This window comes from Mycothermus thermophilus (genome assembly GCF_041956435.1).
Source record: "Mycothermus thermophilus strain CBS 625.91 unplaced genomic scaffold VTJ04scaffold_1, whole genome shotgun sequence".
Taxonomy (NCBI): Eukaryota; Fungi; Ascomycota; class Sordariomycetes; order Sordariales; family Chaetomiaceae; genus Mycothermus; species Mycothermus thermophilus.
In genome coordinates, this window is record NW_027191427.1 from 3,851,764 (window position 1) to 3,877,183 (window position 25,420).

Genomic DNA, 25,420 nt, shown 5'->3' on the forward strand with positions numbered 1-25,420 from the left:
GGCCTCTACAACACTCTCTGCCTGCTCCCGTTGGTGGTGAACGACAACGGAGCTTTGCTCAACACGCATGATACGAAGAGGCATAATACGAGAAGAAAATACCAATATCCCTTCTGTTCGGCCTGACGTTGTGAGACGTTGGAAGCTTGCTTTCCTTCCCCGGGGACGGGGCTGAATCCTTCAGCTATGCCCGATTCCGGGCTCCCTGCATCAGGATATTTTTGTTGTTTTCTTGCCCGAGGACAAGTTGTCTCGACAGCATCTGTCAAAAACACTGCGACAGTGTTTTTATGTCAGTCGAACTTAACATCCATTCATCCATGTTTCTACGTGTCATTTCATCGGCTACACATCGCATACTACTAGTTGTAGGTTGCACAGGGCTGGCTGAGTCTCCTAGACCGGGCATTGCTTTGCCTCGGTTTGCTGCTCTACTCAGTCTGTGCATACCTATACTCCATATTGTTGCCTCGTTCTTAAGGTTATACGGAGTATACCACAATGGTGATAACTCGTCGAAACTTCTCTATCAATACGTCGTCGGATATGCTTCCCGGCTCTGGCCAGGGAAGAACTAGTTCGCCCACATCCCCACAACAATACGGGTGTGAGTGTGTGTCCCACGTCTTCTTCCATCTCCCATTTCATCCAACCTGCTAAGCAAGAACGTCATCCTTTCACACTCTTCCATGAATGCAAAAGGTAGGTTTGTCTTGTTATATAGGTCAGTTGGTAGGTAGGGAGGAAACTCTCCTCCTCTAGGTGCGTGCATACCAATGGTAAGTGGACAAAGCTACTATCCATGGCAAGAGGAGGGAAATGAGCCAAAGAAAATAATCAATACGCTATGTACTCATCTGAATGTCTTCTAAGTAACCCGTGTAAAGTCTACCCTCACCACCTCCCAAACACCCAGGTTTTCTAATGCCATTCTTATGAAACGAAACCATCTGAATTACTTCGTCCCAACAAAGCTAAACAGTACGAAGGCACCTGCGTGATTCGAAACATATGCCCAGAAATATACCCAATGTCGAAAAGAGAATGCGAGGAGGACTGCCAGACACTTGATAGTTCATCGGCCGCTCGGGCGGCCTACCTCCAAGTCGAGCATGCCACAACATGTCAGCCCCCCGGATCCGCGGCGGCAGTTTTGTCCGGTTGTTACGTCTAAATGGACCATAGCCCAGAAGAGGAGAGAGAGAGCGAGAGAAATGCGGGAAAGGAGGGGGCAATGCTGTGTCACCTCCCTGTGCCCGTTTCGTCTTCAGCTGGGGAGTTCGGAGACGGGGAAAGCCAAAAGTCACATGCAAAGACAAGTGACAACACGGTCACGGGAGACAAGAAAGCCAAGCCTTGATGAACCCAATTCCATTTCCCAAACTTTGAAATCTGCGCCGTTATCAATACAGAAAAGCCAGCAGTTTTATCCAAACCGGCTGGCATGACTTAGTTTGCCCCCCCAAAATCGATTACCTTACACCAAAAACATAAGAGTGATACACAGTGGAAAAACTCAGCGTCCAACCATGATCATCATCTCCGTGCCCATTCTATGGTAAATATACGCCCTCTCCCTTCCCATCCGAAGCTCCCAAAGACCAAACTTCGCCCCAGAAGGTTTACACCTTCAGCGTGACCTCCTGACCCTTGACGCGCCCAATCACCTGCTCCGGCGCGTACTTGGGGATGACCTCGTCGTCGTGGAGCATCTCGAACTCCTCGGTGGCGTCGCGGCCCATGAAGTTGAGGAGGGCCTGAGGGCCGCCGGGGTGGTCGTTGAGCCAGTTGGTCAGGTCGAGAACGACACCCTTGACCACAACCCAGAGATCATCCTTTTTGTTGTGCTTAGCAACCTCCTCCATCGTGTACTCCGTGTCGGGGATCTTGAAAGGCTTGGGCTCACTGGACTCCTTCTTGGCCGCAGGGGCAGCGGCGGCGGGGGCGGCAGCAGGGGCGGCGGCCGAGACGCTGGGGGCAGCACCGCTAGCACCGGTCCACTCGATGGCAATCTTGCCAGGGGCCGAGGGGTCGAGGTGCAGGGCGATCTGGCCGAGGCGGGCAGCGCCGGGAGCAGCGCCCTTCAGAGCCTGCTGGAACAGGTAGTTGCTGGCAGAGTCACCGGCGACGCGGCCGTAGACGACGCAGCCAAGCAGGGACGAACCACCGAGACGGTTGGCGCCGTGGACACCGCCAGCCAGCTCACCGCAGGCGAAGAGACCCTCGAAGGGCTTCTTGTCCTTGTTGAGGACCTGGGCCTTGTCGTTGATCTCAATACCACCCATGGTGAAGTGGAGGACGGGCTCCATCAGGGCGACGTGGAACTCGTCGTTGATGTCGAAGGGCATGTTGTGGAAGAAGCGCTTGCCCCAAGGGTCCTTGATCTTGCCCTCAGCGATGGCGTTGTAGGTCTGGAAGGTCTTCTGGAGGTGCTCAGGAGTGCAGCCAATCTCCTTGGCGAGCTGGTGGCCGGTCATCTTCTTCATGAGGCCACGGCCAGAGTAGTGGCGGGTGTGGAAGTCGAGGACCTTGGAGGCCTTGGAGTTGAGGACGAGGCGAATGGGGAACTTGCCCTTGTCCTTCTCCTTCCACATCATGCCCGAGACGTAGTCACGGTGGCCGAGCTCGTCGCAGAAGCGGTCGCCGTCGGCGTTCAGGAGGATACCACCCTCACCACGGAGGGCCTCAGCAGCCAGGAACTTGGTCTTGGCGGTGGGGTCCTTGGGGTCGACGAGACCGGTAGGGTGAACCTGGACCTTGTCGAGGTCGATGCCGTTGCCGCCGATGGCCATGACCATCTTCTGACCGTCACCAGTGGCGTGGCTGCCGTTGGTGGTCGACAGATGGAGGGTGTCCGGGCGGTGCTTCTTGAGGAGCGAATCCTCACCAAAGTCAGCGGCATAGCCACCAGTGGCCAGGACAACGGGGCCGTCGAGCTTCAGGGTCTTGCCCTCGTGCTCGTAGGTGACGCCGGTGACAGTGTTGCCCTCCTTGTTGAGAGCAGTGACGCGGGCCTTCTTGATAATCTTGACGCGGTCGGGCTCAGTCTCGGCGAGCTCCTCGAGCCTCTGCATCAGAGCGTAGGTGATGGCCATGCCGGGGAACTTGGCGTCGTGGCCACGGTGGGTGCGGGGCTGGGAGTGGCCACTGTAGAGCGGATGCGGTTAGAGGCTAGATTCCCAGAACAAGATTCCAAAGCAGCAACTTACCCCAGGCGAGAAACGAGGGTGAGATCGAGGTTGAAGGCATCCTGGAGCCACTCGACGGCGGCAGCCGACTTGTAGGTGAGGACCTTGATGAGGTCAGGGCGGGCCTTGTCGCGGGCCGACTTGAGGGTATCCTCGTAGAACTGCTTGACGCTGTCCTGGATGCCGAGCTCGACCTGGGTCCGGGTCAGGGCGCCGTTGATGCCGGATGTCGCCTTGGTGGAGTTGCCACCGAAGAAGCCCTGCTTGTCAAGGACGGTGACGTTGCCGCCGTTGAGGTAGATGGTGTGAGCAGCGCTCAGGCCCGAAACTACAGAGAAGGGCAGGTTTGGTTAGCCATCTGGTCGGTGAAGGGACAGGTTGCGGCGTGGGCAGATTGCTGCTCAATGACGACACGGCGCGGGGGAGCTCATCATGCCACTCTTGGAGAAGGGGAGAACTTACGGCCACCGCCAACGACGATCACGCTGGGAGCCATTGTGATGGGTATCTGAAGAGACAAAAAAAGAGAGCAGAATCAAAGGAAAGGAAATGGAGTTGGTGTTTGGGAGAGAGAAGGTGTAGAAGGAAGAAAGGAGATGGAGGGAGATGGAGGACTGCGGGAGCTTGTTAAGTATGAAGTAGATATCTGGGGCGATGGGTGTGTCCTGCTGCCGACGATGCATGCAATTGCTGGCTTGCTGATTCGTGAGCCGAGGTTGCGAAGGCAGGGAGGACACACGACGGACAGGGGTGTCTGCCGCCGGAACCCGCTGAGAGTGCAACAGCCACGGCAAACCCCGATCGTCTCAGCGACCTTTGGGAGGTCTGAGTCTCAGGTGCTTCTCGCGTGGTTTGGGGGGTTTTTGACTCGGTGGTTTTATTTTTCTCTGTTTCTTTGGCACATACAATCTCCCAATCTTCTTTATTCCCTCAATTGACCAGAGCTGTCCTTCTTGTCGTCCTCTTGACGTCCTGCCTCGTCGGCCAGCCTCACCGACGAATGCGTCGCCGGCTGCATCTTGGCCGAGGACAAAGTGGGTTCTCGCGCCCGGTGGAAAGGCCGAGGCTTCCATTGCCACGGCACCCAGCAACGCAACCGCAACCTTGAACCTTGGAAGACACGGGTACCGGAGACGCCAGACAGCCGCAGGATTGTGGGGTAGACGCTGGCGGTGACAAATTGGACGAAGGTCTCGAGGCCACAAAGCGGCCGTTGTTGCCTCTTCCGTTTGTTCCCCATGTGATTCGATGCAGGGTTCCCCACACACCAGTCATGCGCTGCTTGCCATGGACTGGAGGAACCCCGAACCCCGGGGGGGCTCCATCCCACCTTGAGTGGAAACGCTGGAGTGTGTGGCATTTGTGGCATGTGATGGACGGCCTTCCCCAGCTTCATCAGCTTCACCCACACTCTCGGCACAGCGTCATGATCGGGAGGGACAGCCGTCGACGGCATTGGCGTGGGAAGATGGAAGGCTCCGAGCTTAGTGTAGTAGCAACTTGGCTCCGTAGATGGGTGCACTAAGTTCGTGCTAGTGCAGTTGTTCCTGTTGATCTTGTGGCAGTAGAAGACTGTTCAGGGGGCCAAGACGGAAGGGTGTCTGGACCCAAGGTAGCGTCACAGCTTCTTGTAAGTTGCATGTGATTCAACTTTTGGACTTGGAACGCTGCATCTGATGGGAGCGCAACCAATTTGGATGTGCATGCCTACTCTCGTTTCCCCATTGAGGACCAACCCTTAGGAAGTCAGTTTGACAAGTCAATGGCTCGGACACCAGGACGGCACGGCTAATTACAAGACCTGCGACTTCGAGTTCAACAGACAGCATGCGGTCACGACCAAAAAAAGCGAAAATACTTGCGCCGTCTGCGCAGCATCCGGCGGAGAATCGGCGGAGAATCGGCGGACCTAGGATCGCACCTTGGGAGTGAGGTTTCTGCTTCGATCACGGCACGGGAAGATGATTTCCAAGGCTGCATTCAATATGTCCATACGGGTATCTCCTGCCTCCGGAACACAACACCTACGTCACTGCCATCCTTCATGGCACGCTCTCGTCCAATCACTGGGTTCGGGTCTCTTCCCGGCCTGGCCGCTCGACGACGCCCAACTCCAAAGATTCGGAAGACCGCATCGGAGGGCGCCCTGAAGTAAAATCGACGGCAGATTTGCGAAAGAGCATGCGACTGTCGATAGCTTTGATCCTTAGTCTCGGCTCAGCTGTCCCAGGCCAACTGGTTGTTCCTCTCATCCGGAGCAGCGACGCTCGTCAAGATCCAAGCGACCAGTCACCCCTTTGGAAACCTGCTGCCATGGCGCCACCTACGGATCCTTCCTTGAAGCTGTCCTCCTTCATTGCGAGGCAGGATGTTCTGATTTCGGATGTAATGGGGCGCGATAAGAGCATCAGCAGCTTTGCGAGGTACGTCTTGGTCCGTCTGCCACTTTGGAAGTATTGAGAAGTGACATAAGCTCATGTCGCCCGCTTTCCCCTTCCAGCTCTGCCCGTGAAATCGAGACCGCCGCCCGTCTCCTGGACGATCCCGACAAGAACACGACCGTACTTGCGCCCGAGAATTCGGCTATCGAAAGTCTGGGTCATAAAGTGTGGGAGAATCCGGACGACTATGATAAGTTTGGAGCTGGGGCATACGAAGGCCAAGAGGGACTCGAGAGAGCCCGAAGCAACATCCGCCGGTTCGTCGAGGCACATTTGATACCTGCGAGCCCATGGGGAGAGGGGGAAAGGATCAGGCCGGTAGGAGGAGTCGGGGAGGTATGGTGGGAGGAGAAGGACGGCGGTCGGGTGGTAAGTGACAGGGGTAGCTCATATACTTGAGGGGGAACAGGTGGCTGATCATGGACATCGCAGATCCAACCAGAGGGTATTTCGGTCGTTGGGGGGGTAGGGGATGTTGGGAATGGCCAAGTGGTAAGTCGTCTTTGGATCGAATTTTGCCCTAAGGGTCAAGTATGGTAAGGCATTGGCTGACCCTCTCAATGTAGTGGATTATCAAAGGCGTTCGCGAGTATTTAAAGAGCGGGAAATAGGCTCGGAGAGGCATTCTGCCTGGAGGACTCGGTCGGCATGTTTGCCTGCTACTACCTACAAACTTGTCTTAAGGTTCCACAGCAGAGGATTCCGGAGTAGCAGAGGCAATTAGGTCATGGGTCAAAGACAAAGAATGGAGATTTTGCTCGACTTCTTTTACCTGAACCTCGAGGGTGCCTTAGCGGTTGAACCAAAGGCTTATAATATCATTCACAACCCTGTTCTTGGGGTTTCCTCCACGCCTTCACCTCTCGCTCCAATGATTACACACTTGAGTACTTGATTCTTGCCTTAAATGTCAGGCATTGTAAGGCACAAACCTGCGGCCAGTCGGCAGGCAATGGGCGGGGCGGAAGACCAAACCGCCAAGGCTCGGGGCACGGGAATTTACCGACATTTTCCCGCTTATCGGAAGCTTATCGCGTCGCGTCAAGGGGCAGAGATCTGCCCTGTGCGCAGCTTCTCACAGGTCTCAGCGTCAAGCAACCACTCGTCCGCGATTCTGACCGAACGGCTTTTCTCTCGCCATCATCGCGACGCCCTACGCCCTACGCCCTCCCCCCTTTAACCCCAACGCCTCGTCTGGTGTACCTGTGGGATCTCCCCTGATCTCGTCCAACTTCTGTATTCTTTCAGAGATTCTCCGAAAGCTTCATGAAATTACGGCTTGGTCCTGTAAGCTCTCGTCCTTGTGCTCTTGTCTTCTTGTTCTTGCCTGCCCGCCGCTTTGCCCTGTCCCCTTGTGTCGAATGTCGCGGACAACAATAACAATATATGCCCCTCGTTCTAAATCGCAACATCCTTTCCTTGCTTTTCTTTTGAACTCGACATACCCTCGATCTGCGCCTTAGCTTTGAGGCGAGCGCTGATCCTGACCTGCTTGTTGCTACACCAGGGGCTTCGACCGGCCGGCCACCATGAACAACCAACCTCTACACAGCGGCTACGACCGTGACCACCTCCCGGATGATCGCGATCGCGACCGCGCCGATCGCGATCGGGATGCGCCGCCACACCACAGCAGCGCCGGCTCCATCCCAATCCACCAGCCCGTCGCATCCCGCGTCTCCAGCTCCATCACCGGCCCAGGCGGTCTCCTCGCGAACCACGGCGTCTCCGGCTCCTCCATGCCTATCGGAGGACCGTCTGCGCCCGGGCCTGGATATTCCGGTTCGCTTCACCCCGAGTCGAGCCGTGCTCCCCAGCAAACCGGTCCCCCACCCGCTGGGGCCAGCCAACACCAAGTTTTCGCGCCCATGTCACACGGACCGAGCGGACCTGGCGGCCCACCAAGCTCTCTCAGCAGCGGCCCCCAAGGTCCCGGCAGCATGTTTGGCGGCCCGCTTCAACAGGAGAGCGGCAGGGGAATGCCTCAAGACGGCGCCAGGGGCATGCAACAAATGTCGTACAGCTCCGGTGGCGGCGTGGGTCCGGGCCACCATATGCCATCCGGCCCCGCCGGGCCCGGCGGTATGCCGCATGGACAACAACCCATCCTCAATGTGCGTGTATGACGTACGCCCGTGCGGGAGACGCGCTATGACCTCAGCCGACTGATATGTGAACCTCCACAGGATGCCCTGAGCTACCTCGACCAAGTCAAGGTCCAATTTCACGAGCAACCCGATGTCTACAATCGCTTCTTGGACATTATGAAAGACTTCAAGAGCCAAACGTACGTGTCGTGGCCGCTATACAGGTTCGAAATAGATGGAACAGATGACTGATGGAGTGTACGACAGGATCGATACCCCCGGCGTCATCAGCCGCGTCTCTGAGCTCTTCGCCGGGCATCCCAACCTCATTCAAGGCTTCAACACGTTCCTGCCCCCAGGTTACCGCATCGAATGTGGCCTTGAAAACAATCCAAACAGCATCCGAGTCACGACGCCTTCGGGCTCGACAATCCATTCCATCGGCGCTGGTCGCGCGGCCCCTCACGACGCGCCGCAGCCGGCACCAACCCTCGGCGGTCCGAGTTACCTGAATTCGCGTCCGGGTTGGCAACAACCGCCTCACCACCCCCCTGCTGAGAGCCCGGAAGCTGCATACAGCATGCCCTCTCAAAGCGGCCCGACCGGTTACTCTGGTTCGGCTCAGGGGCCTTCGTACGATGGCACGAGCCCCGTTCAACAGCGCCCGATTCCTGCTCCCCAAACCGGCGGCCCCATGAGTCACCCGTCAGTTGCTAGAACGGCGACTCCCGTGGGACCTCCGGGACCCAACGGTCCCCCTGCCCAGCAGGCGCCGATGGAGAAGCGTGGTCCGGTCGAGTTCAACCACGCTATCAGCTACGTCAACAAGATCAAAGTGAGTCATAGGAGAGATCGCTTGTCGTTTTCTACGCAACCTGTTGGCTTTGCCTTGCCTCCCAACCATCGGTTGACCCTTGTTACCACATCTTGTACCGTACACGTTTCTGGGTGGCGCACATGATTCTTCAATCTCCAACAGTTGCTAACTCCTTTGCAAGAATCGCTTCCAAGACAAACCCGAGATCTACAAGCAGTTCTTGGAAATCCTTCAAACATACCAGCGCGAGCAAAAGCCGATCCAAGACGTCTACTCGCAGGTCACTAGCCTCTTCCATACGGCTCCTGACCTGCTTGAAGACTTCAAGCAATTCCTTCCAGAATCCGCGGCGCAGGCCCGTAGTGTTGGGCCCCGTGCTGAAGACAGCATGCCTGTCCCTGTGGCAACGCCGACTCCGCAACCAGGACATGTCGCCCGTGACGGTCCTAAGATGCCACCAGTCGGCAACTTTGCGCCCCCTGCGAGCGCGTCCAAGGAATCCAAGAAGCGCCGTCCCGAGAAGGCCTTTGGTCCCACTGGCCCGCCGACGATTACAGAGCAGGCTCCATCAAGCTCATTGAGATCTACTCTGCCTCCGTCGACGCAGGCCAACAAGCGGGCCAAGCTTTCTCATAAGCCCAACGCCGAGCCGTCGTCGATCGAACCGACCCTCACCCCCGTTATGCCCGAGCCCCTGGCTCCCACGCCATTCTCGGTTTCGACGCAAGACGATTTGGCCTTCTTCGAGAAGGTTAAGAAGCACATCAACAATAGGACGGCCATGACGGAGTTCCTCAAGCTCCTGAACATGTACACGCAGGATCTGATTGACAAGGACGTTTTGATTTTCCAGGCGAACCGCTTCATGGGTGGCAACCCGGAACTTCTCAACGCCCTGAAGAACTTGGTCGGGGCGGAAAGCTCAGAAACTACAGTTGAGAACCGGCCAGAACCGCCGACCGGAAGGGTCTCGCTGAGCAACTGCAGAGGATTCGGTCCCAGCTACCGCCTTCTCCCAAGAAGGGAACGTCTCAAGCCCTGCTCGGGTCGTGACGAGCTCTGCCAATCGGTCTTGAATGACGAGTGGGCATCTCACCCGACCTGGGCGTCGGAGGATAGTGGCTTCGTCGCTCATCGGAAGAACGCTTATGAGGAGAGCCTTCACAGGATCGAGGAAGAGCGCCACGACTACGACTTTTACATTGAGGCGAACCAGAAGTGCATCCAGCTGCTCGAACCCATTGCTCAGCAGATGCTTTCGCTGCCGCCGTCGGAGCGGCCGAACTTCAAGATGCCGCCCGGCCTTGGTGGTCAAAGCACGTCCATCTACAAGAGGGTTCTCAAGAAGATCTACGGTCCCGAAAAGGGCTGCGAGGTGGCCAATGACATGTTCAAGCACCCCTTCACGGTAGTCCCTGTAGTCATGGCCCGCTTGAAGCAGAAGGACGAGGAGTGGCGCTTCACTCAGCGCGAGTGGGAGAAGGTCTGGCAGGCTCAGACTGAGGCCATGCATCTTAAGAGCCTTGATCACATGGGAATTCAGGTTAAGACCAGCGACAAGCGTAACCTCTCCGCCAAGCACCTCGTCGACGTCATCAAGACCAAGCACGAGGAGCAGCGCCGCATCCGCGCCGCGAAGGGCAAGACCCCACGGTACCAGTTTGCCTACACCTTCACCGACGAGGATCTGATCCTCGATCTGCTGCGGTTCATGGTGCTCTATGCCCACTCGGGCGGTCAGCACAACGCCCAGGAGCGCCGACGCATCCTGGAGTTCTTCGAGGCCTTCATTCCGGCGTTCTTCGACCTGCCTGACGACAAGGTTCAGGAGAGGCTTGCCGATATCGAGCAGGACTCGGCCGAGGAAGACGAGGATGACTCGACTCCGGCGGAACTCACCAACGGTCGTCGGCGCAACGGTAAGAAGTCGGACCTCCTCCGTGGCGTGCTCGATCCCGGGCGCAATGGAAGCCGCAGCCGCAACCAGAAGGACGACAGCGCGGCGTCGGGAAGCAAGGAGACTACCCCGGACGTCGGGTCCGCCAACGAGGAGGACATGCCTGACGCTCCCGAGGATTCGTCGGTCCCCGAGGTTTCGAACGGGCGCTGGCTGCCGGCGGTGCCGGGACCCATCATCGTGGAGAAGAGCAAGAATGGCCGGGCGTCAGACCTGGTCGACGTGGATGGCGAGCTCAAGGCCGACGCGCCGTTCCCTCGGTCGTGGTACAACTTCTACTGCAACCAGAACATCTACGTCTTCTTCACCGTGTTCCAGACGCTGTTCCAGCGCCTGGCGGAGGTCAAGGCGAGCAAGGAGAGCGTGCTCGAGGAGATTGAGCGCGAGACGGCCGAGAAGCCGGCCAAGGCGCTGGGTCTTGTGGGCGAAGGGCTCCGGTACTTCAAGAGCAAGGACCCTGCGACCTTCTGGCCCAGGACGGTGGAGCTCATCGAGGATTACATCAACGGCGACATTGACGAGGCGCGGTACCAGGACGTGCTTCGCCACTACTACCTGCGCTGCGGGTGGAAGCTGTACACGATCCAGGAGCTGCTCAAGACGCTGTGCCGGCTCGCGCTGAGCTGCAACAACCCGGACGCCAAGGGCGAGAAGACCAAGGAGCTCGTCAAGGCGTACCTCGAGAGCCGCCAGCAGACCGAGACGAGCTTCCAGAACGAGATCAGCGCGCGCAAGTTTGCCGAAAAGTGCATCAAGGACGGCGAGATGTTTGTCATTGCTTGGGTAAGTTTTTGGTCGATTTTTTTGGTTCTCTCGTTCCGAAATATGTGCTGACTTTTGTTTTCAGTACCCCGCCAAGAAGGAGGCAACAGTCCGCTGGCTGCAGCGCGACGAGACGACCTTCTACATGGACGAGATGGAGCGCATCCAGCAATGGCAGTACTACATCTCGTCGTACATGCGCATCGAGCACACGGAGGGCATCGCGCGGTCGCGGCTGCAAAAGGTGCTGCTGGAGCGCAACCTGCCGTCAGACGCCAAGGGCTCGGCGGCGTCGGAGGAGGACGGCTACACGCCCAAGCCGCTCGTCATCAACGAGGGTCTGGTGGTTAGGATCTGCCTGAACTCGTCAAAGATGGTGTTTGAGAAGGGCACGTCGGATTACTTCATCTACAACAACAGCGCCAGCAGCAGCAGCGGCGCCAATGGTGATGCTGCCGGTGGTGCTGGGGAGAAGGGAGAAGACGAGGAGCCGGTCATTGATGAGGCGTTCCGCAGGAAGATTCGCGAGATCAAGCTGCAAAAGAATCTCGTGCGCAACAACGCGTGGATGAAGGATCTGAGCGCCGACGAGGTTAAGAAGGTCGAAGAGGAGTATGCCAAGTGGAAGGAGTCGAGCGAGCTGGCGCCGGTGGAGGATCCAGACGTCACCATGGAGGGGTAAGCGGTCGCGGATGGGGGCAGTCTCACGGCTTTTGTCCCTGCGTGGAGGATGTCGGATCGGGGTCGGGTGTTATAAGCGGGATTTCAGTGGTGAAGTTGAACATGGACTCGGAGTTAGAATGGCGGTTTAGGGAGTTGGTGGGTTTGGGGCCGAAATTGCTAGGGGGGATGGAGGATGGTGTGAAGGGGGGAGGGGTCCGAAGGGGAGCGAAGGGAGTATGTTGGTGATGGAGGCGAAAGGGAAAATGGCATGGCTTGAACTGATCTCTGGCATTTTAGTTCCTTGTACTATGATCGGTCGTCCTGTGTTTCAATCTTTATTTTATAGTATCTTTTTCTCATTGTTTATCATATGGCTCGGGTGTGGTGGTGGCTCTTCCTTTTTCCATTTCCCATGATTATCAGACTCGGCCGAGCTAGTAGCGGTCACAATAGTTTCAGAAAGTAGATGAAATCGGGTCAGACCTAATATAAAGAAGTTTCCTAGGTACCTTTTGCGAGTACTCCTATGTTTCGGGAAGTGTGATGTTGATTTTGTTTGATATGTTTGAGGATGATGATGGCTGGCGTAACAATACATGGTGTTTCCATACCAGCATCGTCCGAATGCGGGTGATGGTCTTGGCATTACGACTCTCCGTCTTGCCGAAATACACAAACGTCCAACTCTGAACTCTCTCACACTCATCGAATCGACGAGATGGATGTGAATCAGCAACCATGGCATCGGTCACACAATTGAGGCTTGTGAGCCTCAGAAATAATTATACAAAGGGCATCCCAATGACCCTGAAACGGAATTTCAGCGTTGTGGCCTCAGCATCGCAATCACGTCGAGTCACGTCATCACCATCATCACCCTCGTCCTCGTCCACAACTTCCGTATATCCCAGGCCATGTTTGATGAGAACGGCATGCTTCAACCCACACCTGATCAGTTCACCGACAGGTCGGAGGATATTCTCGACTCAACCCGTTCGGAATGCCTCACGGAAAGAGCATCAAGAAGAGAATCCACAAACCGATGACTCCCTCAACACCTCCGTCGAGCCGCCACCAGCCGAGGCCAAAGCAGGTGTGTTGTCTTTCAACACTGTGTCTACGAATATACGAAATCATGCTGACTATCGCCTAGCATACCCTGAGCGCTTGATCATCTACCATGCCGGCACGGGACGTGAGTCAATCCACTTTGTAGAACCTCCTTTTCTGGGCGGAGGCACTCTCCAGAGTCAACAATATCCCTGACGCTCTCTACCTAGGGACGACCTTTCTCGCTTGCCTGAAGCTGACCACCCTCTTCGTCTGGGGCTTCTTCGACATGATCATGACCCCGGCGTACCTCGCTGCCGGCGAACCTCTGCTAAAGACAGCCGGTGGTATGGACATACATACATTACATCCATTCCCCCGCACCCCAATTCCATCCTTTCCTTTTCCCTCTTCCTAGCACCCAACTCACACTCACACTAACCCAAACGCAGTCGCCCTCTGCGGCCTCATCCCCGCCGCCTACGTCGCCTGGACCACCACCCCCTTCGTCGCGGCCGTGCACATCCACCTGCCCCCCTACGCGCGCTGGTCGCGCGCCATCCTCGAGCGCTTCGCCCACTCCGCGCCCCCCAACACCCGCCTCGACGTCACCACCATGAGCCTGATCGGCAAGCCGCGCGTCACCTCGCTCGTGCTGTCGGACCTGCGCCCCGCCGTCTTGCCGTTGCCGGGTGGTGGTAAGGAGACTGATTTGTGGGGAAAGGTCAGGGATAACCTCTCGCGCCGGTTGGGAACGGTGAATTACGTCAGGGACACGACCGTGGCGAATAAATACAGGAAGTGGTACCACTTCCGGCCCGTTGGGGAGTTTTTTATTCGGGAGGATGCGTTGGGGAATGTCAAGAACGGGTGGGTGTGGAAAGAGTTGTCGGAGGGAATGATGAAGAGAGCGCTGGCTGCGGAGGCGGCGAAAGGGAAGACGAGGCCGTAGAAAAGAAACGGAGAGTATGGGGGTTTGGGTTTGTATGATTTGGCCTGACAGAGACAGAAGACTGGGGCTGGTAGAAGTCATGGCTTCTTGTTTTGACAAGAGAAATGCTGTTGTTGATATGAAGTTGGCTTGAAGACCCCCTAACAATCTGGAAACGTTGACTCTTTCCCACAGGTCAACATGGAAGAGATGCTGTCTAGTTGGTTAGTTGGTCTCACACACTCATCGCCAGTGCTGCGTCTTTTTAGATCGCACTTTATCTTTATTTCCGCACGTGTATTTCTTCTTTTGCTGTGTCGGCTTTTCGCTCTTCTCCTCAAGCCGCCATCCATCCCCGAAACCGCTCAATCAAGTACTCCGTAAACCTCCACAAAATCAAACTTCACGAATCACCAACCCCGTCCGCCCCTCCCAGCGCCGCGCTTCCCCATGAGCTTATTTATATCGAACCCAGATGAAAAATGAAAACAGTCGCACCACACAAAGTCGAGGTAATGATACACGCGTGGCCCTCATCCCCCTCTCGACCAGAAGAGAAGATCGAGCAAGAAGAACAAGAAACCAGCGAACCAAAGTCGAATAGATACAGACAATGGACCAAAAAGACAAAAACACAAACCTTCAGGCCTTCTTCCAGACAAGTCTCAGTCACACCACCCACCGAACGACGTACCCCAACACCCAACCAACCCAACCGAACCCCCTAACTTTGGTTGATGACGATGATGACGATGATGATGATGTTGACAGACCACCCAACCCGCTGAACTGAACCAGCAAATACCCAAAACAAAAGACGTCCCTAAAAACAATCCACAACGCCGACCTCTTTCTTTGGTATGATGTGAAAACTGATGTGATGCCTCCTGCTTGAAGCAAATAAACAGAGAACAAAAACAAGCAACCGTCCGTCCCCGGATTGTTGTCTTCATAGCGCCTCCGTCGACAAAACAGATAAATGTGAGAATACTCGTAGATCGCCCGTTCGTTCGAGGTAGATAACCGCAGCAGAGCATCAACTGCCAAACCAATCAGATATGGCCACCCCCGTTTCCCCCTCTTTGTCCAGGACCATTTCCCAGATCCCAGGTAGGCAAGGTAGATAGTTTCCCGGGCTTATTCAACCACGTGCCAAGCAGGAGCAGCCGAGAGAGCCCAGCGCTATCTCTTTCCTGCTGCAACCGCCGATTGAGTTTGCGTTTGAGTTTGTTGTTGTTGCTGCTGCTGTTGCTGGTTTCGTTGTTGTTGTTGTTGTTGCTGCTGCTGCTGCTGTTGCTGCTGCTGGTCGTAATCCCAACTCCGCTTCAGCCCGCCCTCGTACACGCTCGCCACGCTCTCCTGCCACATGGCTGGGGTGACGAAAGTAGCTGGGGTCGGGGCAGGGACCGGGTACGGAGGGATCGCCGGCATGGCGGTCCGGAGGGAGGCGGCGGACATGGAGTGCGAGAGATGATGGGTAGCAGCGGCGTGAGGATGGGCGGCGTGGTGGTGGTGATGGAGGTCAAGACCGCTGGTTCCGGTGGTGGTTCCGGGGGTGGTCGCTGTTGATGAGGTGGGGATTTGGGAGGGGATGGTCGGCGGAGACGGCTGGATGGGTGGTGGGCCGAAGGAGGTGTTCCATTGTCTGTTTGTTTGTGAAAGGAAACGTCGGTTAGTACACTGGATGTTGTTGTTTGCGTGGATAGACGGCGATGGGAGAGGAGACCTACTCGAAAATCCGGGACGGGTTCCATCCCGGGGCCTCGGCCAACGACATCGCCTGCGACACGCCCGACGACGCCTGTGTACCGTGGACCGAAGGCATCGTCGTGGTTAGCGAATGCACGTCAGGCGAGTCATCATGGGTACTTCCGGCGGCACTCTTGCCGTCGATGGTGCCGACCGAGACGGGCGTAAGGGGGTGATGAGCATGATGGTTGGCAGTGGTGGTGGTGTAACTAACTTGCGAGTGCGGTATCTGATGATGGGCGGTAGTAGACACAGTCAGCTGCTGGCGATGCTGCTGCTGATGCTGATGGTGACCGCCGCCGGCTCCTGGTGGGCTGGGATGTGAGTTGGAGTGCGGGCTGCCGTAGGGAAAGCTCGGCTTCAACACAAAGGGCTTGCGGATGTCGGCCGAGAAGGCCTCGCGCACCGAATCGATCTGCTTTTGCATGTCGGGCATCGGCCACGCGCTCATGCACCTCTCGAGGATCCGCATGTGCCGTGTGAAGTAGTCCCTGGCGTGCGTGTTGAGGTCGGGATCAGGAGACGTGAGGGAAACCTATATGATGTGTGTCCTGGTCAGTCTTTCTTCTCTTTACTTTTCTTCCTTCGCCTCCACGTTTCTCTCCTGCGTCTCCCTCGACAATAAACACATACCAAATGCAGCACGATGCAGCCGAGCACGGCGTAGATGGTAAAGTTGATGCCACGCTGCATGCACTGCAAGCCATTCAGGCCAAACTGGTTGAGCACGGCCTCCTGAAGCCGGCAGAGCATCTTGGCCGCGTTGTACGACACGAGCATGGCCTGCTTCCACCGCCCGTCTGGCGACGAAGGTGACAGCGCCGCCAGCTGCGGCCGGTTGAACAAGATAACGGACAGATAGTAGTACGAGTGCAGGTTGCCCGCGAACGCCGAGGGGAGCCATGGCGGCGATCCGTCTGCCGGGTAGGTGATCGTCAGATCGGGAGGGAGATTGGTGAGCCACGAGTTGAGCGCTGGGTCGCACTGCACAAACTCCGGGGCGATCCCCCAGTCCTTAGTTTTCTTGAGCTTTCCGTACGTCCTCGCCATACGCCCAACCATCTTCACCATCCGCGCAAAGTAGACAAAGTTGCGAGAGACATGGTACTCGGCCTCGTCTTGGTTCGGCAGCATTCGTGGGATGTTAAAGTCGACCGTGTCCTCGTCGATGGCAAAATCCGTCCGACCTAGGCGCCCCAGTGTGAGTCTTCCGAGTCCTCTTCCTCTGTCAGAGAAGCCAACATACCTTGCGGGGAACCAATCATCAGTTCCACGACGAACAACGTCTGCCATATCCTCGTTTTGAGGGCACACTCGGCCGGGTCAGAGTCGCAAGATCTCCCAGCCTCGTGGTCGGCAAGGTGCTCGTGAAGGCCCAGGTCTTTCCCAAGCTGCACAGCCTGCACAATGCTCATCCACGAGCGGTAGTAGTATCCCTTCTTTGGCGCAGACTCCCTCGCCTTGAGCAGGATCATCAAGGCTTGTAGCGTGCTCAGCCGCGGCACGTCCATGAACGAATCGGCATGTCCTAGTTTGGTCCCAATGTTAGTTTCGAAACCGCAGGAGGAAAAAGGAGAGCGGTTTGCTCTAGGAGAAGGAAGAGTTAGCCCTACGTGATGCCAACGCCAGCCACTGCTGTCCCTGGGCAGGCTCATCGGCGAGCCTTCCTGCAATGGCAAAGATTCCTTCCAAGATAAGCGGCGAGATGGCCTCCCTATTGTTGTGCCACTGGCTGTAAAAGGCGTTCTTATCCAGCACCGGCACGTAAGGGTGCGCGTTCGTGAAGTAGAGATCGAAGTAGTGCAACACCGTATCGTCGTCGGGCATCAGCTCTGGCGGTATGCGAATTTTGGATCCCGGCCCCGCTGTCAGCGGCGGCAGCAAGCTCTTGTACTCGTCTCCGTCCTCCACTGCTGGCTCCTCCTCCTTGGCTATCTGGGCCTTGCTGTTCAAATACGGCGCAGTGCCCGCCTCGTCCACCTTGAGAGAGCCCAAGAGATCCGCCAAGTCCCCCTGCGCATAGTCCGAGTGGAACGTTTCGTCGGAAGTTGAAGACACGGGATTCGGAGCGTGCTGAAGCGGAGGGGTCGGGAAAGTTGCCGCGGGCGCCGTGGTATAATGCTGGTCGACCACGGCTGGGGCGCCCACGGGCTGGTGATGAACGGGTGCGTAGTGAAGGTCGTGTGGTACGGGCTGGGCGTTGCCATACTGGACTGGGTGGTAGAAGTTCGCGCTCTCGGAATACGTCGCCTGCGACGAGTACATGGGTGGTGGAGGGGCCGTCTTCGGAGTGTGCCCGAGGAGTTGCTGATCTGCAAGAGACAGCGGCTGGTGGCTGCGGTAGCCATCGGGAGTATGTGCGGTCTCGAAATGAGAGAGAGGTTGTGGCTGTGGTGGTGGAGGCTCGTACACGGTCGAGTCGGAGCCGTCGAAGCCGTTGGGCCGGACGCAGGGCAGCTTAAGACGAATGCATGCCGAACATGGCCAAGTATTCGTAGTGGCAGCATCGCACTTAATTTTCCTTTTCCGACACCCCTCGCATGCTCTCATAACTAAGGGACGAATTCAGACGTCAGTACGGCCCCATGACAGTACGCTGGGGCGGAAATGTACAGAGAAGGGCCACAGGTTGGGTTCCATACCCTTCAACCGCTTGTGGCGGTTGTGTTCGTCAACAAAGACATAGTCTGGAGACAGGCAGTCAGAATCGCGAGGCAGCTCAACCAAATAAAACTCAGACCGGGGTGCCAAACGAACTCTTTTGGGTTTCCCGTGGTGGCTGCTGATAAGCAGACGGGGCAAAGGTGAAGGTACTCATTGGGCCAGTGTGTGGGAGCAGTCTGCGGGTCGTGGGGTCGGTGGACATAGCAGTGGAAACCGGGGAGGAATCGTCGGCGGGTGTGCTCACGGCGGAGCGTTGATGAGGAGAGGTCGGTGGTGGCGAAGACCCGAGGTTCAAGTCATGAGAGCCGGGGCTTTCGGATGGGAATCAAGTCTAGGTGTTGCTTTTGTTGCTGCTGGTCCTCTGTGGATGGGTCGCCTGTATTACTTGACGGAGATAAAAATGATTGACGGCCGGCAATCTTGTGCTCTTGCTCAAGCACCTCGTCGAGGGAGTGAATGAGCGTGAACTAAGTGAAGCCCGCGAAGAGTAGTCGGAGGAGATGCTGTCGTGGACAAGCGGCCGGCAATACTTGAGCAACAACAACTCCCGAGCCGGGTCGCGAACTGACCTGGACTGGTGGACGAGGGGTGTCTAGGTATGAGGAATGTGTATGTATGTATGAATTTGCGGCAGTCCAGGGGGTTGGGGTCTTAATCAAAGGGGTAACCCTGCTTCCGACAGTACGATGGTCGTTCAGAGAAGATCAGCCCAGGTCAGCGCCTTCACCTGATGAAGTTGTGAGGCGCTTTGAGGCTGGGGCGTGAGCGAGGGTTTCTGTCTCCGTCCAAGACACCGGTAAGAAGCGCGGGGCACAAGAGGGAGAAAATGAGAGACGAGAAAGAGACGAGGGCGATGAGCAGCAGTAGCAGAAAACCGAGTGTCGCCGGAAGGAACAGGTTCTGGGCCGGACTGGCGTCGAAGCGCTTGCTGGATGGAGAAGCGGGCCGTGAAGACCGATCTAGTGTGTATGTAGGTATCGATGGGCCCCTAAACGCCCAAACGCCTTGCGATCTTAAAATCAACCAACCCCGCCACTGGGTGCAAAAAGAGCGTAGGTAGTTGCGAGAGAGAGACTTGTCGATTCCAAAGTGTGCGAAGGCGTCGGCAATCCTGTGTATGTGTGCGGCGCGCGACGGGGGACCAGGTATGAGTAGTAGTAGGTACGGCTACAGCACCGGCAACTTACCGGTAGCGCAAGGGGCTGGTTATACAGACAAACACACAATGATCAATGATCAACGTCAGGCAGCGCCTTGGAGTCCCCGACGACGCGGCATGAATGATGCGCGTGCACCTGGACCAAAGCGAAGGTGTGGAAGAAACCTTGGAAGCTTAGACCAGGCCAGGCATGCTGGGACGTCCCGAGGCGGCGGCGACGGTCATTTCCTGGAGAGTACCTAAGTAACGTTAAGGGTGTTCCCGAAGGGTGGTGGGGAGGCATGCTTCGCAGGAGGTTCGCGGCCAATGCCATGGGCTCTGGAAATTTGGGAGGGGTACGCCGTGCAGCACTGCACAGCGTTCGTCCGCCCGCCCGCCAGTGACAGGGAGACTGGCCTGGTCCTGGCGTCAGGGGGTGAGAGGGGTGAAGGTGGAGGAGGGCGGAAAGCGGAGAGTGGGGGGTGGGAGGTGCTGCTGGCTTCAAGGAGCCGCGTGTTCGCCCACCGCCGGCATGTCCCTTGCAATGGCACACACACAAGCAGCAGAGGGAACATCAGAAGGACTCGGGGTTCGACTTGGGGACCTGGGATGTGATTCGTCTCTGCCCCTGGATCCTTGCCCGACTTCTGCCATGGCACCAGCACACGGGCCGATGTCATGAGGTCGACGGTGCTTCAGGCAACTTCTCGGCGTATCGTGCCACCACCAGCTTGTCGCCTTCGAATTGCCACAGCATCTCGTCCCGTAGTTACTTACTGAGCGTCTGCTGGAGCTCAGCGTCGATGAGGTTCTGCCCAGCGTTGCGGAACTACTGCCGCGAAGTCCACCATCAGTGGGCAGGCGTGTCCACTTGAGGCGGAAAAGAAGACGCCGATCCCGACACCCTGGCGCCCTGGTTTGTTGTTGCTGTTAAGCACTGGTGGTGGAGTGAACGTGGTGGTGGATGGCAGAAGAGATCCGCTTCCATGGGCCCTGGAGCTTGGCTCGCAGACTCGCAGGCTCGCTTCCCGCTTCCACCCCCTGACAAACTGCCGTTGCGTGCTGCAGAAGCGGCGGTTGCGGAGGGACGTGCACTGTGCTCCACGACAGCGCGACGGCGCCGTCCAGACGGACGGACCGGGAGCACGACAGACAAGTGACTAATGGGCAGGCCGAGGCTGAAGTGAAATTCCGTCGAGACCCGGAGACGAAGGGAATATTCCGTATTCCTGGTAATAATAATAAGAAGGCACCTTTTCTCCGGGACTGGAGGCGTGTTATGAGGTTGTCTGTTTCGATATTTGCTGTCTTAAAGCTGTGTTTCGTAGGTTTCTCGCCGGTCAGCAAGCATCAAGAGCTCCCTCCAGGCTTTGTCAGTGGTAGATCACCGCGCAATCCTCAAAACCTAGCCTGCAGGTCAGTTCCAGCAAAGCAGACATGGAAGCTCATCTGCCGCCGCGGTGTGCCCGTCTCGAGTCAAGGATGAAAAACATGCAGCACTGCAAGAGCATCACGGGCGCAGTACTTCCACGAATGAAGATGCACCGTAGTCCGTAGGGCATGAGCCTTTTCGATGATCTGGTGCAACGTCCTGGAAGATGGCACCGGGTGAAACAGCACTTCTTTCCAACGGCTTGCGCACTCAGCCACGGGCGGTAAGGAGTTGGCTTGATTCGAGGCGCAACGGAGAAGAGAGGCTTGTGTTGTTGGCTTGATCAGATGAAACGTCGAACCAAGACGTTCCGGGCAAGGTCTTGACGGTTCGCTGAGTCCCCACTGCGTGTCCGCCCCTTCGCCAGCCGCGGCCAAGTGCCCTGGCTTCCCCGGACCTGTGAGAACCTGTGAGAGGGTTTGGGAGTTGCTGGTTTGGGAGCTCGGTCAGGGCTGGCCGGTACGGGTTACGTAGTTCTTTTGTATGTACATCTGTACATACATACATCCAGACATACTGTGGGCGAGAGGATGCGGACCCCAATGCTCAAGCCATCACACATCTCATGTCTATTGGAGCTTGCGTGGGAGAAAAGAAGGACTCTGGTCCGAATGTCTACGCGGCCACTGACCAGTGAGTGGTGCTGTACTGAATCCAGCCAGCATTCACCTGGAGGTGGACGGCTTCTCATGCGTCGCAAATGTCTCTCCGACCCCAGAGCCTGTGACACGGAGCGGCCGACTGACTGACCGGAGCCCAGTTGGTACTCTTTTCACATGCCCAAGATCCAGTGCGGCCCGTGCAGGACGCTGAGAAGGCGGGGATACTTAGTCGAAGCAGCTCAGTACGCTATGCCGAGGATCTACCTAGGCACTCAGTAAGCGCTGGGGTACTCCAGAGGATAAGAGGTGCGGTGGTGGTGCTGTTGTTGCTTTTCCACCGTTAGCAGACCACCAAAGTCCAAGGCACTTGATAGGACGAGCTGTAGGCGTTCCTGCAGCTAGACGTATTCAGAGGGTTTGTCGGATAATTCGCTCAGTGATGTTCCGATTTTTGCGCGGGGCCGGGATTGGAAGGACCCATAAAACTCGCTTGATACCTATCCTCAGCAACGTGCAACAAGAGCTCGTGCAGAAGGGGTGCTGAAGCCAGGAACAAATCAAGCAGGTCGTATTCCCTCTTCCTCTTCAAAAATTCTCGGCACCCACTCGTCCGAGATGAGTGAAGCTTCAGGTCGGCGATGCCGGGGTGGTGAGCGGGCAACTTGTCCATGCAAGACATGGCCAAGGGAGCATCCGGGGACCAACAGGGGGCGGATGGAGCGGGAGAAGGTCTTTGGGGCTTCCATCAGGATTCTTCAAGACCAGAGACGGAACCCACAAACCCACGGCAACGGGGCGGCAGATGAAATGCATGGCACATAGCGGGAGGCAACGCATGCCATGCCACGTTATGCCATGCGATCAATTTAAGGTTTGGAGATCACGGATCTCAGCGTCTTCTCTGCTGCATCGCTGCGTCTTCCCAGACCTATTGTAGAAACACGTCCGAGGTGGGCGACGTCAACTGCCGGTGTCTAACCTGTGGTATTACCACTCCGGACTGTATGTACGTGGCGGGAGAGACGTGGGGAAGAGATGGACGGCGACCCGGAAATGCAGATGCTCGGCAACCTGCAGGGTGATCGCTTGACTGCTTGTGCTTCCAGGTGACAGACCGACGGCCTGCGTTGAGGCCGGAGACTGATGACACCATGTTGATCGCCGTCCCCGTTGTTGTACATATGCTGCGTCGGTTCGCTGCTTCACTGCTTCGTCACTGTCACAAGAACTGCGGAAGCCCCATCTGCGCAGTTACTGTAGGGCGTATTCGGAATCTTGCCGACCTGGACCCTCAGTGGTCCGGGCGTCGTGAGGACCTATCAAGATCCCGCGGTTTCATCGAGACAGGCTGCGCAGCACAATCGTCTTTCGCATGAAAATGCGATTTCGCTGTCTCCGGATTCTCATCGACATACTCCTTTGGCTTGCAGTAGCGCTATGATCGGCTGAAAACAAAAGGAAGAAACCGATCGAGGGAAATCAATGATCCGCAATATTGACATTGACAGTAACAGCCACATGCAAGCGCAGCAATGCATGATGGTGGCTGAGCTGTCAACCAGGGTCTTGGTCGGCTCTGATCTTGGGTTGACAGTTCCTTGGCGTGCTGGCGATGATGAGTGCGTGCTGAGATGCTTTGAAGATTGGACTTGTGGGCTTTTGAGGTTGCAATCGAAGGCTGGACTGGAACCTTTGGAACATTTGGTGGAACATTTCCAGGTTTGGACCGTTGAAGTCTTGGGTGGGGCCTCGATCATCCCACCCGACCTGCGCCCGCTTTGTGGGGTCATGCAAGCAGCTCCCAACCCTGTGGATGACTAAGCACATCTCCACACAGCCAGAACCCCTCACAACCTCTCCACTCCGAACCCTGAGGTCATTGGAAGGATTGAGCCATCATCCAAACCCTTTGAGCTGGACCCGACTTCGGACAAGCCAAACTCCGCAAATCTCCCAGCTGACCTCACCATCTCGGGCCATTTTCACCTACCCTCAGTCACCGCAGCCATCACATCACACCAGCACCAGAATGGAGAGGGACCTGGAAAACGCCAACCCCACCATCCTCAGCGTGTCTGAGCTGCCCAGCAGGAGGCGCAAGGGTCTGGCGAGGACAGGCCCTGATGCCCGCTGCGACAAGATTGTCTTTCCCCGACATCATTGGCCCTATGGCGCCACCTCGTCGTCGTCAGACGAGGACGAGGATTACGCAGAGGAACCACTCGATGAGCAGGATATTTACGGTACGCGCCCAATGCTCATTCCTTCGCTTCTCATGACCACCCATCACTTGTTGCGAAACTACCTTTCAAGGCGTCTCTAACGTCTTGTCCCTAGACCTCATCTCTCCCATCTCAGACCCAGAGCACCCGCACACGCTGGGTCAGTTGTCGGTCGTGAGGCTGCCCGACATCCATCTTATCCCTTCGCCAACCGAGCTCTCGGGCCCAAACTCGCTCGTGACGGTCCGAGTGGATCTCACTCCTACCATCAACCATTGCTCCCTGGCCACTGTCATCGGCTTGGCCGTGCGCTGCCGCCTCGAGCGGACGCTCCCGCCCAACTACCGGGTCGACGTTCGCATGAAGCCCGGGTCCCATGATCAGGACGGCCAGGTCAACAAGCAGCTTGGCGACAAGGAGCGCGTCGCCGCCGCCCTCGAGAATGACGCCCTCCAGGCCATGTTGAACAAAATGCTGGGTGCCTGCGACTGAGTGTGAGGCGCTGAAATCACACAACATCAGATTGTGTGCCAACCTCCGGCCTCACAGGCACTGGGCAGGTTGGTTTTGTGCCGCCCGTCATCCCCACGTGGCATCCGTCCATCGCTCACGAGTGGGAGTCCAGGCACCACATCCAGGAACCCCCGTCGCTAGGCACGCGCTAAGCCTTGAGCGAGACGGTTCGGTTCAGCCGAGCGTTCCGGCCAACGTTGGAACCAACGATTAGGGAGGTCGACTGGGAGCATTTGGGGGGGTCGAATCCGGGGCGGCGCTCCCATCCGTCTGGGTCGCTGTCGTCCAACATCAGATTTCATCAGATGGCCCATGTTCAAGGGGCCAGAAACTGGAACTGCATGCTACGATACACTAGACATGGACTTCAGACGACCAACAACACCCATCTCGTCTTGTATGTACATACACAACTAAGTCCATCGGCACCTACCTTCATACTCCGTAGGAAACGGATGGATGCTAAGTCAATCCATCCTCTACATAATTAGAGGTTCGCTGCATCTCCTTCACAAACAGGCCCATCAGTGAATAGCTTGTTTGCCAGGGCCGGCTTTACCGACTGTTTCAGATGGAAACCGTTTTGGCATGGAGCCGTGTTTTTGTTGCTGGAAATATCCACAGGGACGGTGTTCCAAGTCGACAATCCGACAATCCCGCAACTCATCACGAAGATCATATACTCTGTACCTATGGATTACAGAACCCATATGGTCGGCGATCACTTCCCTGCTCCTGCGTTTCAAGCAGAGAGCGTGAGCCGTTCATCGCCACTCCAGGTTCTGCAAACAGGATCAGATGTCGATCGCGTTGCCTCGCTGAAACCTCGCCCAAACTCTTCACAGCCATGTTACGTACTTCGCCTTTTGGTGAGACGGTCACAGGGTGTGTGTCGTGTGTATAGAACACACCAATGACAACAACCTGTTGATTTTAACTTCTATGCGCTTTTGCTTGTCGCTGTCGTCATCGCTGATGTGGCAGGATTTGGCGAACAGACAACATGCAGAGACTACTCGTAAACCTAGGTACCTACATACCTAGGCACTTTGACAGTAAAGAAAACCAAAAGGCTCCGGTCCTCCGGTCGGCTATCACTCTCGCAAGAAAAGACCTTAAACAACACCACGGAGGGAGATGCGCCATTTCCCCGGATACATGGGCGCCATGGCACAGCATGGTGTGGCTCACTGGAAAGCCGAGG

General features: G+C 56.7%; 9 protein-coding genes across 9 annotated transcripts; 5 read left to right on the forward strand and 4 right to left on the reverse strand.

The window, feature by feature from the left end:
• Positions 1-1,307: 1,307 nt before the first annotated feature.
• VTJ04DRAFT_1426 (uncharacterized protein) lies at positions 1,308-1,562 on the forward strand (the record flags this gene model as incomplete). The annotated part of the gene is made up of 2 exons (XM_069359112.1): positions 1,308-1,399; positions 1,454-1,562. The coding sequence occupies 2 exons, from the start codon at positions 1,308-1,310 to the stop codon at positions 1,560-1,562; spliced, it is 201 nt and encodes a 66-aa protein (XP_069224034.1).
• A 60-nt stretch (positions 1,563-1,622) lies between these two features.
• Positions 1,623-3,684, reverse strand: VTJ04DRAFT_1427 (uncharacterized protein; the record flags this gene model as incomplete). The annotated part of the gene is made up of 3 exons (XM_069359113.1): positions 1,623-3,147; positions 3,210-3,516; positions 3,651-3,684. The coding sequence occupies 3 exons, from the start codon at positions 3,682-3,684 to the stop codon at positions 1,623-1,625; spliced, it is 1,866 nt and encodes a 621-aa protein (XP_069224035.1).
• Positions 3,685-4,110: 426 nt separating this feature from the next.
• VTJ04DRAFT_1428 (uncharacterized protein) lies at positions 4,111-4,428 on the reverse strand (the record flags this gene model as incomplete). The annotated part of the gene is made up of 1 exon (XM_069359114.1): positions 4,111-4,428. One exon carries the CDS (start codon positions 4,426-4,428, stop codon positions 4,111-4,113), a length of 318 nt encoding a protein of 105 aa, XP_069224036.1.
• A 1,073-nt stretch (positions 4,429-5,501) lies between these two features.
• VTJ04DRAFT_1429 (uncharacterized protein) lies at positions 5,502-6,240 on the forward strand (the record flags this gene model as incomplete). Its single annotated transcript, XM_069359115.1, has 4 exons — positions 5,502-5,611; positions 5,689-5,998; positions 6,062-6,121; positions 6,196-6,240. The coding sequence occupies 4 exons, from the start codon at positions 5,502-5,504 to the stop codon at positions 6,238-6,240; spliced, it is 525 nt and encodes a 174-aa protein (XP_069224037.1).
• A 918-nt stretch (positions 6,241-7,158) lies between these two features.
• Positions 7,159-11,934, forward strand: VTJ04DRAFT_1430 (uncharacterized protein; the record flags this gene model as incomplete). The annotated part of the gene is made up of 5 exons (XM_069359117.1): positions 7,159-7,743; positions 7,816-7,916; positions 7,984-8,551; positions 8,715-11,273; positions 11,338-11,934. The coding sequence occupies 5 exons, from the start codon at positions 7,159-7,161 to the stop codon at positions 11,932-11,934; spliced, it is 4,410 nt and encodes a 1,469-aa protein (XP_069224038.1).
• Positions 11,935-11,956: 22 nt separating this feature from the next.
• Positions 11,957-12,532, reverse strand: VTJ04DRAFT_1431 (uncharacterized protein; the record flags this gene model as incomplete). Its single annotated transcript, XM_069359118.1, has 2 exons — positions 11,957-12,193; positions 12,527-12,532. The coding sequence occupies 2 exons, from the start codon at positions 12,530-12,532 to the stop codon at positions 11,957-11,959; spliced, it is 243 nt and encodes an 80-aa protein (XP_069224039.1).
• A 121-nt stretch (positions 12,533-12,653) lies between these two features.
• VTJ04DRAFT_1432 (uncharacterized protein) lies at positions 12,654-13,917 on the forward strand (the record flags this gene model as incomplete). The annotated part of the gene is made up of 4 exons (XM_069359119.1): positions 12,654-13,008; positions 13,069-13,110; positions 13,196-13,312; positions 13,418-13,917. 4 exons carry the CDS (start codon positions 12,654-12,656, stop codon positions 13,915-13,917), a joined length of 1,014 nt encoding a protein of 337 aa, XP_069224040.1.
• Positions 13,918-15,078: 1,161 nt separating this feature from the next.
• Positions 15,079-18,463, reverse strand: VTJ04DRAFT_1433 (uncharacterized protein; the record flags this gene model as incomplete). The annotated part of the gene is made up of 7 exons (XM_069359120.1): positions 15,079-15,541; positions 15,627-16,180; positions 16,279-16,832; positions 16,892-17,173; positions 17,259-18,197; positions 18,288-18,332; positions 18,403-18,463. The coding sequence occupies 7 exons, from the start codon at positions 18,461-18,463 to the stop codon at positions 15,079-15,081; spliced, it is 2,898 nt and encodes a 965-aa protein (XP_069224041.1).
• A 5,047-nt stretch (positions 18,464-23,510) lies between these two features.
• Positions 23,511-24,195, forward strand: VTJ04DRAFT_1434 (uncharacterized protein; the record flags this gene model as incomplete). Its single annotated transcript, XM_069359121.1, has 2 exons — positions 23,511-23,724; positions 23,819-24,195. The coding sequence occupies 2 exons, from the start codon at positions 23,511-23,513 to the stop codon at positions 24,193-24,195; spliced, it is 591 nt and encodes a 196-aa protein (XP_069224042.1).
• Positions 24,196-25,420: the final 1,225 nt, after the last annotated feature.